This window comes from Pelophylax lessonae (genome assembly GCF_965119305.1).
Source record: "Pelophylax lessonae genome assembly, chromosome: 8".
NCBI lineage: Eukaryota > Metazoa > Chordata > Amphibia > Anura > Ranidae > Pelophylax > Pelophylax lessonae.
The window spans coordinates 19,362,803-19,377,286 of record NC_138775.1 but is presented as its reverse complement, the minus strand read 5'-3'; the positions used below and the strand labels follow the sequence as shown (position 1 = coordinate 19,377,286).

General features: G+C 43.1%; 1 protein-coding gene across 1 annotated transcript in view; it reads right to left on the bottom strand.

Moving 5' to 3' along the window:
* Positions 1-589: 589 nt before the first annotated feature.
* LOC309562125 (uncharacterized protein) overlaps positions 590-14,484 on the bottom strand; it is a gene marked incomplete at its 5' end in the record, with an annotated part of 86,092 nt that continues 72,197 nt past the window's right edge. Inside the window, 3 exons of the mRNA XM_082266255.1 lie at positions 590-785; positions 9,572-9,618; positions 13,234-13,268. Of these exons, the coding sequence (XP_082122381.1) occupies positions 660-785; positions 9,572-9,618; positions 13,234-13,268 (208 nt within the window). The 3' untranslated portion in view covers positions 590-659. The remainder of the gene's footprint in view (positions 786-9,571; positions 9,619-13,233; positions 13,269-14,484) is intronic.

Here is a 14,484-nt window from a genome sequence, read left to right as displayed (position 1 = left end):
GCAGAAATCTTTTTGTAACCTTGGCCAGATCTGTGCCTTGCCACAATTCTGTCTCTGAGCTCTTCAGGCAGTTCCTTTGACCTCATGATTCTCATTTGCTCTGACATGCATTGTGATCTGGAAGGTCTTATATAGACAGGTGTGTGGCTTTCCTAATCAAGTCCAATCAGTATAATCAAACACAGCTGGACTCAAATGAAGGTGTAGAACCATCTCAAGGATGATCAGAAGAAATGGAAAGCACCTGAGTTAAATATATGAGTGTCACAGCAAAGGGTCTGAATACTTAGACCATGTGATATTTCATGGCTGCAATATAACAAAGAGTGAAAAATTTAAGGGGGTCTGAATACTTTCCGTACCCACTGTATGTTACCCCTGCCTAAATCTCATTCCCAGAGAACCTCAAAAAGCTCGTTTCTTGCATATATAAATCAGTTTATTTCAATTGTGCGCCATACAAAGTGACAGCCAGCTCCTATCACTGATCGGGTATGACTGCAGCTCTATGGATATCTATTACTGTATGAGGATCCCTCAAAATACCATAAATGAACTTTTCCCACAATTTTTTATTTTTGGGTGAATTATCAGTCTGTTTGGGGTGAATATTCGCTGTACAGGAGAATGGCGCCATGTCTGTGGTTTCGGTGCTTCCTCTATGGTATGACACTGTATAGATCCGTCTCCTGATAACACGGGGAAGTTGGCATCCTCTGGATGTCTCTGTGCTGGAAATACGTATAGTGCTGGTTCTCCATGCTGTACAGGTAAGTGTCCGGAGGCTAAAAAAGAAGAAAGAGGCAACAAAATGACATCACAGGATGGAGAGACCCGATATTCCCATCACTCTTCTCATCAGTCACTCATTACATTTATAAATCTGGAGGAAATAAATCGTATTTAAAAACCAATCAATCAGACATTTCCTTTTATCTCCTATCTGCCATTGGAGGAATGACAGCCGGGATCTCATTGATTAGAGAGCATTTCCTCTCGGGCCACCCTTCAGAGGACTCTATAGAGATACACAGGGCTGCTGTTAGAAATCATGGGGCCCCATACAGCTTACCTGACAGGGCCCCCCTCCCCCAGACGAAAGTGACAGGACAGATTTATCAGTCCCTTTCACTGTAACCTCAGCTGCACAGATGAATGAATAGGAAGTGCTCTGAGGTTTCCTGATCATTCACTAACTGAAGCATAGTAAACAGTTTACTATGCATCAGTAACAAATGGACACAGGAGTGACTGGTACCGATCTCTCACTATGTTCATTCAGGAATGGAAGGCACCCGTATATGACATATTTTCCTGCCAATTTCCCCGCTCTCTACCTTGAATTGTCCCCCTGTGTGCCAACAGCAGAGAGGAGAGGCGGGAAGCCGGCAGCGCTGCAAAGGGAAAGGGGTCCTGGACAACAGATGGAGGGGGGGTAAGAAGAGGAGAAGCTGGCAGTGCTGTAAGGGGAGGCAGAAGAAAATCGGTGTCTGAAATAAGACAGTACAGCTGGACCTCCTGCTCAGCAGGTGCTTGGGCCCCCCTTTTGACTTGATAAAGTCCGGGCCCAGTACAGGAGGGCTGGCTGTACTGCCTTATCAGTGGCCCTGGAGATACACATTGTGTTTGACTGACAATGACAGGACACAATGACTCACATTGACACTGACCAGACACCAAGCTTTGCAGTGGAATAACTTCTTTACAGGATGTCTCCAATTTACAAGCCGACCTCAATGCACTGTTTCATTGGGCAACTATGTGGCAAATGAGGTTTAATGTTGATAAATGTAAAGTTATGCACTTGAGGGCTAAGAATATGCATGCATCATACATACTAGGGGGAGTAGAACTGGGGGAATCCATAGCGGAGAAGTATCTGGGTGTTCTGGTAGATCCTAAGCTTAATAATAGCATGCAATGCCAAGCTGCGGTTTCCAAACCAAGCAAAGTCCTTTCTTGTATTAACAGAGGCATGGACTCCAGAGAGAGAGATATTTTGCCCCAGGACAAATCATTAGTAAGACCTCATCTGGAATATGCAGTTCAGTTTTGGGCACCAGTTCTCAAAAAGGATATCGGGGAACTGGAGAAAGTGCAGAGAAGGGCAACCAAACTGATAAGAGGAATGGAGGAGCTCAACTATGAGAAAAGATTAGAGGAAATGAATTTATTCTCTCTTGAGAAGAGTAGATTGGGGGGGGGGGGGGTATGAACAACATGTATACATGTATAAATACATAAGGGGTCCATAAAGTGAACTTGGTGTTGAGTTATTCACTTTAAGGTCATCACAGAGGACAAGGGGGCACTCTTTACATCTAGAGGTAAATACATTTTATCTTCAAATACGGAAAGATTTGTTTACAGTAAGAGCTGTGAAAATGTGGAATAGACTCCCTCCAGAGGTGGATCTGGCCAGCTCAGTTGATTTCTTTTAAAAAAAAAAAAAGCCTGGATTCTTTCCTGGGTGTACTTAACCTTCTTAGCGGTATTCCCGAACGTGGCTCGGGGTTACATTTCAGAGCCAAAAGCGGTAACCCCGAGCCACACTCGGGGTAACGCCAGAAGCATCGCTGGATCCTGTAAGCAGGGTTACTTACCTTGTCACCAGGATCCAGCGATGTGTCCCGGCGGTGTCTCGCGGCGAATCTTCCTCCCGATCGTCTCCGTGCCCCGGCTTCCGTCTCCTGCGACGTGACGTTCGCAGGGGGGTGGAACCGGCGGCAAATTCAAATGTAAAAACACACCAAACACACTGATACCATTCAAAATAAAAAAAAATCATATTAGTTTGCCCCCCAGTGCCCTTTCCTGCAGTTTTACTGTACTTTTTATGTGTGTATATATATATATATATATATATATATATATATATACGTAATTCTTGTGAATGAGCAGCCCAAACCAACTGTATACATTTTATATATATATATATACACGTTTATATAAATAAATATATATATATATATATATATATATATATATATATAAAATGTATACAGTTGGTTTGGGCTGCTCATTCACAAGAATTACATGCAAAATAATGGTACCGCTTTCAGCACCTAAAATCCAAAAGAATCATACCGCTAGGCAGGTTAATATAACTGTATACTAATATTTTTTAGGTAAAGTTGATCCAGGGAATATCCAATTGCCTCTCGGGGGATCAGGAAGGCATTTTTTTCCCCTGCTGCAGCAAATTGGATCATGCTTTGCTGGGTTTTTTTGCCTTCCTCTGGATCAACTGCGGGTATAGGATTGTGTATATGGGATTGTATGGTTGGGTTTTCTTTGCTGTTTTTGGTTTTATATTGGTTGAGCCAGATAGACTTGTGTCTTTTTTTTCAACCTGACTAACTATGTAGTGATTGACACTGACTGAACACAAAAGAATTACACTGACTGGAAACAATGGGGGGGTTTACTAAAACTGGAGCACTCAGAATCTGGTGCCTTCGTGAATAACAGCGAATCAGCTTCTAACTTTAGCTTGTTCAATTAAGCTTTGACAATAAAACCTGGAAGCTGATTGATTTCTATGCAGAGCTGCACCAGATTTTGCACTCTCCAGTTTTAGTAAATAACCTCCAATGTGTCACGGTCAGGGGACAGGCTTGGAGACCAGTAGTTATAGCAATAGAATGGTTCAGGCAGATCAGCAGCCTAACTAAACAATCAGATCACCTAAGAAGGTGATGTGGGCTCGCCCAAGGCACGGGAACTACCTTGTCTTCCCCAGAGCTCCTGATGGTGGAGATGGGTTTCTTAGTGTGTTAATGACAGGTCATGATCCTCAGGATCTCCCCACCAGCAGATGAGCAAGTTGGGGTCTGGTAACAGATGTAGCAGGTAAGGACCAAGCAGAAGCGTAATAAAGGAACAAGCCAACGGTCGATAACAGGTGGTGACAAGGTTGGGATCAAGTAGAAGCACAGCCAAAGAACAAGCCAAAGGATGGTAAAAGGTGGTGGCAAGTTGGGTTTAAGTGGAAACGCAGTCAGGGAACAAGCCAAGGGTCGATAACAGGTGGTGGCAGGTTGGGATTAAGCAGGAGCATAGTCAAGGAACCAGCCAAAGGTCAATAACAGGTGGTGGCAGGTTCGAAGTATGATTTACAAACAAGCCAATGGTTGGTAACGAGTGGTAGTGAAGATACAGTTTGTGACCCAAACAAAATTTACAGTTGCTGCTCAAGGCTCCATCGGGTCTTCTTTTGTAGCAACTGCTTGGAGTGCAGCTAAGGATAGAGTTGGTCCCAGCTCTAAACATATAATGGAAAAAGGGAAAGTCCTCAAAGTCACACATCTCTACTAAACCCCATAATAAAGTGTATGACAGCCTCAGCCTTGGCAACGTTGGGGGGCATGGCCTGGTTGGAGCCCAGGCTGAGGCTGTCATACACCCTCTTACGGGGTTTTGCAGAGATGTACAACATCCAGAACTTTTCCCTTTACCATTAGTGAAGATACAGATGTCAGCAGAAATGCAAGGAGCAAGATATTGGCTGGTGCTGAGCACAATATTCTTGTAATGGCACAGTAAGATGAGCTACTGCCAGACACAACAGAGTTCCACCGCCGTCTTACTACCAGACAAGTATGGAATAATGCAATTTTGCAACGATATACCAATATAGATGGGCAGTGTGACACTATTTAGCAACCTTCCAGGTAAATACCTTGCTTTTTACCACCACCAACGGGGATCCATCAGACTGCCTATGGATTGCCATGCGAATTTCCATGGCGATCCTACAGTATAGCATATCTGTCCTACACATTGCATAGGTGTACATATCCAGGCATGTTGGTAGTAGTTCTGTCAGGTTCAGCAATAGCTGTGAATTATCATGAACCCTTGGTGTTGTATATTTACCGTGAGAGGAGGATGTGTTGGTCTATGCCGCAATGGCTGAGTACTCTATGTGTGTCTGTACAACTTATAACTTATAATTTATAATGCATAACTTATCATGTGTCAGGAAGGTGATGTTGATTAGCTAATGTACAAGCTTAGCCAGTAGATCTATCGGGTTTATCAATTAAAATCTGCTATGTTCTAGGCAATTAACTGTGTAGCCAGGCCCATATGGGTGGTATCTCCTCCCACATCTCTGAGGGTCATGTTGAGGCCTAGTCTACTATATTTAAGCCATGGACTTAGTCATGGCCTTCAGGCTCTGATGAAGAGGCACGACCTCGAAACGTGTCAGTACTCCGCTTTTATGAGATATTGGACTTCTGTAATGATGCTGCTTTATGGAATTGAAATGCTTGACTTTCACGTATGTTTGTGAGTAGCTGATTTTTACCCTTTTTTTATCAATAAACTCGCTGAGGATAATGCGCTAGGCTGGTGCGCACTTTCTTTGTTTTGTATTTACAGACACAACAGAGGTCCTGGGTTCAGATCCAGATCCTGCCACTGACTGGACGTAGCGACTGACTGATATACTTATGTGGCACAGATGGAAAGATGAATTTTGCCTGTTCTTCGTTCTGGTGTATACCATGTTGGTGGATGGGTGATAACCCAAACCTAATTCATGATTCTGGTCCTGAGCCTGGACTGTGGGAATGTCCAGGGGTAGTGTAAGGTGGAGGTTGCAGGATGGATTAACACAACATGGCCTTACTGTGACCTTCAAGAGGAGACAAGCTGAACAAACTCTGCACCAAAGAAAGTTTCGATGTACATTCCATATCTGGTCTTTTCCAAGAGAACAGCTTTCAAGGGAAGGACAGGAATCTGTCAGAAAGGCATTACTGGACTACATTTGACAGTCTCCCGGACACAAGGGCTACTCTCAGGTCCTCTGCTTGTATGACAGGGACCCTTGATAGAGATGGTGGCATTGGGCACTGACTGTACAGAGCTCCTCACACTCCATTGCACTTCCCACAACCTGCAGAATGAGATTCTGCATAGGTGTCTCAGGTTCTATGACCAGTCCCTGCTACTGTCCATCACACTGTGTGGACCGGCTGAATATGGACATTAGCTCACCATTCACCATTCGTGAAGCAAGCTCACACAAATCTTCTGAGGTGATCACACACATAAATCCTCCAAATTTTCCCTTTCCCCACCCTCTCTGTTATGACCCTCTGTGAGCCATGTAAAGAGGTCCTGTCACCTCCTGACAGTGATAATAAAAATTAGTGCCAAGAATTTTGACCAAAGTCTAGGAGCAAGTTTTAAAAACTATAAAGCACATAAATGACCAATTGCACCACTAAAATTACAATGTGTGTGTGTCACCAAACACATGAGTAAGGAGGATTATCCCACCACCTTGCAGTATTGCTGTGGCCCTGGGGCCTAATACTGAGAAAATGTCCTATGTCTTATGGTCACTCACCCATCTTCTCATGGTAGCATTTCTCCACTCACCCTCCTGTCTAGCACTATATGACACCAGATAATAGCCCTAGTTTGCCCTCTGCTTGACTGCAGGCGTGTCATCTCCTAAACTCCCAGAATGCACCAAGGGCATATTTGGAGAGCAGGCAGTGCAGTGTGGCAGTGAGAGGGACCAGAAGACATGGAGATGTCAAGCATGATGGTGGCCAGGTCTGACCACGTATTACCCACAACAACAGGGCATCCAACATCTTTGAGATCCTAACCATGACAATACCAACAAGAACCAAAACTAGGGCCTCAATACAACAAAGCATCCAATATCTTTGAGTTCCTAACCATGACAATACCAACAAGAACCAACACTGGGGCTTTAATGGCATCCAACATCTGTGAGATACTGGCCATGATGATATTAAGAACCAACGGCGAGGCTTCAATACCAAAACATGGCATTCAACATTGATAATACTAATACCAATTGAGGCTTCCTTACTGCAACATGGCATCCTACATCTGTGAGATCCTGACCATGATGATGATGATAATATAAACAAACAGGGAGGCTTCAATTCAGCAAGATAGCATCCATCATCACCAACCAAGAATGAGGCTTCAATGCCATACCATGGCATCCAACATCTGTGAGATATTGAATATGATGATGATGGTATCAATGAATATTGAGGTTTCAAAATACCAACATGGCATCCAACATCTTTGAGATCCTAACCATGACAATACCAACAAGAACCAACACTGTGGCATTAATGGCATCCAACATCTGTGAGATACTGGCCATGATGATAATAAGAACCAACACAGAGGCTTCAATACCAAAACATGGCATTCACCATTGATGATACTAATACTAATTGAGGCTTCCTTACTGCAACATGGCATCCTTCATCTGTGAGATCCTGACCATGATGATAATGATGATAATATAAACAAACACAAAGGCTTCAATTCAACAAGATAGGGGGTTGGTTATGATCTCTATTAAGCTTTTAAGTATAAGTGTCTGCCTTCATCCCTGGGAAAATTGAGTATCTGGGTTGGTACCTCATGCCAAGTTAAGTGGGACTTTAGAGGCAAGTAAGTTGTATACAAGATATAAAATATTGTATTTAATAAAAAGAAAGAGAAAAATTGGTTACATCAAACATACAAGATGTTTTTACATAGTCATTGGTGGTGGGTTATAGACCCAAGTGAGTGCTTGAAGGTTAGAAATTATGTGACATGTGTCATAAGGTGACTTATTGTAGGAATATGTGTCTCTGTCTCTCCATGCTGTATGGCTTGGAAGTTTGATCAGAGATAATTCCTGCGTATCCTACACGTTTCGGCTAGAGGTAAGCCTTTTCCAAGGAATATTGTCGCCATTTTTGTAACAGTAGTATACAAAAATATGTATTCATTTTCGGGCTTATTTGTGGTATAAAATAGAGTAGGGTATACATACATAGATTGTTTTGTTCCATGTGTGATTCTTTAGCCCTTTGCTAAACAGCGAGAACCATAGGGAGCATCCTGCAAAAGTATATACCTGCATGTTATGTAAGGTTATATAGAAGAGTTACATAAATTTCGTATCCGATATGTGATTGGAGCACTTACAGTTACGTGCTTTAAGAAACGATTGTTGAGCAAAGGATAGGTTGGGTTCCAATTGGGTCATACACAGCATGAAGTTGGTCCAAACTGGGTCTGGAATTTATTATGTATATATATATGTGGGTTAAAAAGTGAGGCATAAGTATATATATATATATATATATATATATATATATATATATATATATAATATAAAGGGTTATGCTGTATTTACTGACCCAAACTGTTACAATCGCAGATTGGTTGTTTTATGGTGCTAGATGGGAGACCGCGTGACGGACGTCACAAAGCTGATACGTGCGGCGCCTGCGGCGCATGCGCGAACCGGCTTAAGAGTCCAGGGAACTTCTGTCCACCTTCACTTCCCTTGCAAAGAGGGAGAAGGGAGGACTTTCTTTTTATTAAATACAATATTTTATATCTTGTATACAACTTACTTGCCTCTAAAGTCCCACTTAACTCCCTTAGCGGTATCCCCGAGCGTGACTCGGGGTGGTTCTTTCATGCTACTATCTGTATCCCCGAGTCACGCTCGGGGTAGATGTGCAGAGCCTGCAGCAGGGTTCCTTACCTTCTCCTGGGGATCCAGCGATGATCTCCCATTGCTGTGATCGCTGCCGAGATCTCCGCCGCGCCGTCCGTCGCTCTGATGACTTCCTGGTTCCGTTCCCTGCAGCAGCAATGGTGCATGGGAGCGGAACTGGGAGGGAAATTCAAATGTTGCACAAAACACACACACATAAAAAGGAGGTGATACAGTGTAATCTGAGAGGATTACACTGTATCACCTTAGTATCAGAAAAATATCAAATATTATAAATTGTAAATTATAAATTATATTATTTATATATATTATATATGTATTATATATATTATAATATATATATTTTATATTTTATAATATATTTATTATTAATATAATATTTATATTTTATAATATATTTATATTTTATTATATATATATATATATATATATATATATATATATATATATATATATATATATATATATATATATATATATATTATATATATTATAAATTATAAATATCAAAAAATTGTACCGCTTTTGGTACATAATTCCTGACATAATCATACCGCCAGGGAGGTTAACTTGGCGTGAGGTACCAACCCAGATACTCAATTCAGCAAGATAGCATCCATCATCACCAACTAAGAATGAGGCTTCAATGCCGTACCATGGCATCCAACATCTGTGAGATATTGAATATGATGATGATGATGATATCAATGAACACTGAGGTTTCAAAATACCAACATGGCATCCAACATCTTTGAGACCCTGACCATGATAATACCAACAAGAATCAACACTGAGGCTTTAACGCAGAAAACATGGCATCCAACATATTTGAGATCCTGACCTGGATGATTGAAAAAAAAAAAAACAAAAACCAATATCGAGCTTTAATACCGCAACATGGCATCCAACAATAATGATGATACTAATATCAACACACACTGAGGCTTCATTACTGCAATATGTCATCCAACATCTGTGAGACCATAATGAGGATACTAAAACCAACCACCAATGAGGGTTCAATACAGCAAGAAATCTCACCGGCTGTTCCTGTGGTGTGGATCTCCTGTGAGCTGCATCTGCGGATCCTAATAAAGAAAAGGAAGACATGGTGGAATTATCTATAGTAATAGTTGAATGCGTATATATAGGTAGCTGGGAAATGGAATGTCAGATGACAGAACATTCTAAACATCTTCCTTCAGACAATACTGACATTAATGATGACATTTGGCTTCATTTACTAAAGGCAGGGCTTTTTATCAGCGGGAACGTGGGGGAACGCACCTCCAGAACTGAATGTATGTAATGGCAAAGGGTGCTGGGGTGTGCTGGAGGGTCTATTGATGCTGGCTGCTAGGGAATCTATTGTTGCTGGAGGGGATCTATTTTTGCGAAGGGAGGGGGCCGCTATTGTTGCTGGGGAGTTCTTCTGTTGCTCATGGGGGATCTGTTGTTGCTGGGGGGAGGGGGGGCGGTCATTGCTGGAAGGGATGTACTGTTGAGGGAGGGGTCTTTGTTGCTGGTTGCTGGAGGTTCTATTGATGCTGTCTGCTAGGAAATCTATTGTTGCTGGAGTAGATCTATTTTTTCAGGGCGGTCTGTTATTGCTGGGGAGGTCTATTGTTGCTGGTGGGGGATCTATTATTGCTGGGGGTCAATCATTCCAGTGGGGGGGGGGGGGATCTACTGTGGAGGGGGGTCTAATGTCACTGGCTGCTGGAGGGTTTATTGATGGTGGCTTTTAGGAGTCCATTGTTGCTGGGGTGGATCTATTGTCGCTCAGGTGTCCATTTTTATTAGATCTATTTTACTGCCTTTCTGGTTATCATTAACAAATTCCATACAAAATACCTAGCACCACAAAATGATACTTGGTTCTGTATTCTCTAAAAGGAGCGGTACTGGGAGGTGGGTAGGGGGTGGAATCAAGTAAAGGTGCTCGGAGGTGGGTAGGGGGTGGAGTCAAGAGGTGACTCAGGAGGGAGGAGTTCCTGCATCTATTCTCTGAGAAAAAAGAACCCCCGAAAAGGCACATAGACTGTGCATTTGCTCCAGGGCCTATTAAATGAGGGGAAGCTCTGCTGACCTCCATCATCCAATCATGTGAAAACAAAAAATGCTGTTTTTTTTATATTTTCCTTGCATGTGATTGGATATTCTTTGCAAAGTGAAGCTTCACCTCACCTACTAAGCTCTGGAGCAACTGCACTTGCAAAGCACACAGTCCATTTACCTTAAAGGAGTTGTAAAGTCAGAAGGTTTTTTATCTTAATGAATTTTATGCATTAAGATAAAAAACCTTCTGTGTGTAGCAGCCTCCCTCAACCCCCTAATACTTACCTGAGCCCCATCTCTGTCCAACGATGTCCACCAGTCCTTCGGCCATCCGGGACTCTCTCTCCTAAATTGGCTGAAACACAGCCATGACGCCATTGGCTCCTGCGGCTGTCAATCAAAGTCAGTTAGCCAATCAGGAGAAAGAGGGGGCAGGGCCGAACGGCAGCTCCGTGTCTGAATGGACACACAGAGCTGCAGTTCGGCTCGGATGCCCCCATAGCAAGCTGCTTTGCTGTGGTGGCACTCAACAGGAGGAAGGGGCCAGGAGCTCCAGCCAGGGACCCCAGAAGAGGAGGATCCGGACTGCTCTGTGCAAAACCAACTGCACAGAGCAGGTAAGTATAACATCTTTGTTTTTTTTTGTTTTTTGTTTTTTAAACTAGACTTTACAATCAATTTAAGTAAATCAACCCCAAAGTGTATATTTATCATAAAATATAATTACCAAGATATGCCGTTACCTTCTTGTCATTATCAGGGAGATTCTGGAGTGGGTGCAGATCATTGTTGTAATATTATGTGGGATGTGGCATGTAATATTGTGTGGTAGAATATTTCATATCAAATATTTTATTTGTAGTTGGAGTATCTTTGTGTTATGAAATAAATGTTGCTAGATGAGATATACAGTATCTCACAAAAGTCAGTACACCCCTCACATTTCTGTAAATAATTTATTATATGTTTTCATGTGACAACACTGAAGAAATTACACTTTGCTACAATGTAAAGTAGTGAGTGTACAGCTTGTATAACAGTGTAAATTTGCTGTCCCCTCAAAATAACTCAACACACAGCCATTCATGTCTAAACCGCAGGCAACAAAAGTGAGTACACCCCTAAGTGACAATGTCCAAATTGGGCCCAAAGTGTCAAGATTTTGTGTGGCCACCATTATTTTCCAGCACTGCCTTAACCCTCTTGGGCATGGAGTTCACCAGAGTTTCACAGGTCGCCACTGGAATCCTTTTCCACTCCTCCATGATGACATCACAGAGATGGTGGATGTTAGAGACCTTGCGCTCCTCCACCTTTCCGTTTGAGGATGCCCCATTGATGCTCAATATGGTTTAGGTCTGGAGACATGCTTGGCCAGTCCATCACCTTTACCCTCAGCTTCTTTAGCAAGGCAGTTGTCTTCTTGGAGGAGTGTTTGGGGGTTGTTGTCATGTTGGAATACTGCCCTGCGGCCCAGTCTCTGAAGGGTGGGGATCATGCTCTGCTTCAGTATGTCACAGTACATGTTGGCATTCACGGTTCCCTCAATAAACTGTAGATCCCCAGTGTGGGACCATGACACTCCCACCACCATGCTTAACTGTAGGCAAGACACACTTGTCTTTGTACTCCTCACCTGGTTGCCGCAACACACGCTTGACACCATCTGAACCAAATAAGTTTATCTTGGTCTCATCAGACCACAGGGCATGGTTCCAGTAATCCATGTCCTTAGTCTGCTTGTCTTCAGCAAAATGTTTGCAGGCTTTCTTGTGCATCACCTTTAGAAAAGGCTATATGTCTATTTCCCAAAGACAACCCCTGGATATGACGCTGAGCACATGCACTCAACTTCTTTGGTCGACCATGGCAAGGCCTGTTCTTATGGAACCTGTCCTGTTTAACCACTGTATGGTCTTGACCACCGTGCTGCAGCTCAGTTTCAGGGTAATCTTCTTATAGCCTAGGCCATCTTTATGTAGAGCAACACTTCTTTTTTCAGATCCTCAGGGAGTGCTTTGCCATGAGGTGCCATGTTGAACTTCCAGTGACAAGTATGAGAGAGTGAGAGCGATAACACCAAATTTAACACACCTGCTCCCCATTCACACCTGAGACCTTGTAACACTAGCGAATCACATGACACCGGGGAGGGAAAATGGCTAATTGGGCCCAATATGGACATTTTCACTTAGGGGTGTACTCACTTTTGTTGAGCAATGAAAAAGCACTTTGTGTGAAACGCATTTGCTGAACATTGTGGCTCTCCTGTGTGTCATGTTTTAAGCCTGTGAGTGTGGAATACCAATAAACCAAAGACTTCTTTACTACTCTGGATGTGCCGCATCTCTCTTTCTGTTACACGGCGGTTTCGACATTAATGGCTGTGTGTTGAGCTATTTTGAGGGGACAGCAAATTTACACTGTTATACAAGCTGTACACTCACTACTTTACATTGTAGCAAATTGTAGTGTCATTTCTTCAGTGTTGTCGCATGAAAAGGTATAATAAAATATTTACAATAATGTGAGGGGTGTACTCACTTTTGGGAGATACTGTATATTAGGACGCACAGTCCAAAATGACTCAATTTCTGAACAGCACACATTTCTCATATATAATAATAAAATAAATAGTTTCTTACTTTGCGCCATGAAGTCGGTGTAGACGATCGGACCTCTGCAACACAAAACAAGACATAATTAACCTAAATCACAGGTATGGAGGTCTGATTTCATATACACTAGAGTCTTCAAAGCAGCCTTTCTCAACCTTTTTACCCCAAAGAAACCCTTGAAATTATTTTAGGCCTCAGGGAACCCCTGCTAAAACCAATTAATTGGGGGTTACTGTGGAGAATGTCCCTTACATTGGTAGTCAGTGGGAAGAATGCCCCTTACATTGGAGGTCAGTGGGAAGAATGCTCCTTACATTGGAGGTCAGTGAGAAGAATGCCCCTTACATTGGTGGCCAGTGGGAGGAATTTTGCTTGCATTGGTGGTCAGTGGGAAGAAGGCCCCTTACATTGGTGGTCAGTGGGAAGAATGTCCCTTACATTGGTGGTCAGTGGGAAGAATGCACCTTTTATTGGTGGTCAGCGGGAAGAATGTCCCTTACATTGGGGGTCAGTGGGAAGAATGTCCCTTACATTGGTGGTCATTGGGAAGAATGCTCCTTACATTGGAGGCCAGTGGGAAGAATGCCCCTTACATTGGTGGTCAGTGGGAAGAAGGAGGAGGACACACCCAAAGAGCTCTCTGTGAGATCCAGCCTTTTTTCAAGCCTGGGCCTTGCTTGCTAGCTTGGCCCAGGAACAATGCCTGATCCTGGGGGAGGCCCTGGGAGGGATCCCCCTGATGACACAGGGCCTAGTGAGGAGGAGGTGGAGGACCTGTCTGTGGGTCCAGGCCCTGGTGAGAATGCGGATGTCTTCAGCCAGAAGGTTATCAATCGTTTTAGGGCGATTGGGAGAGCGGAAGAAAAACTTAAAGTTTTGAAGGCTGAACACAAATCCTTCAAAACCAAGTATTTCCAGGCCTGGAGTAAAAATCGCACAGCCATGAAGCCTGAGTTACAGGAATTGGAAGAAAAGGTAAAGGAACAATCTTTATTATTGGAAAGGCTGAAAGATAGAAGTGGAGCATTTAAAGAAAAGTTTGACAATGAGAGGCGTTTTACCAGCCAAGCATCAGCAAGTTCTGTGGATCAGCAGGCTCAGTTAATGGATGACCAGGCTCCATCTGCCTCTGCACCTCTCCCCCCATGCCAGAACTGGGAATCACCAGCGGCAACCAGCCAGGGGGTTGAGAGTGGACATGGATCCCTGACATTCATCCAGCAGATGGAGTCACCCCTGAAAGCAGACAAGTTTGTCTTTTCTGATGATCCATCAGAA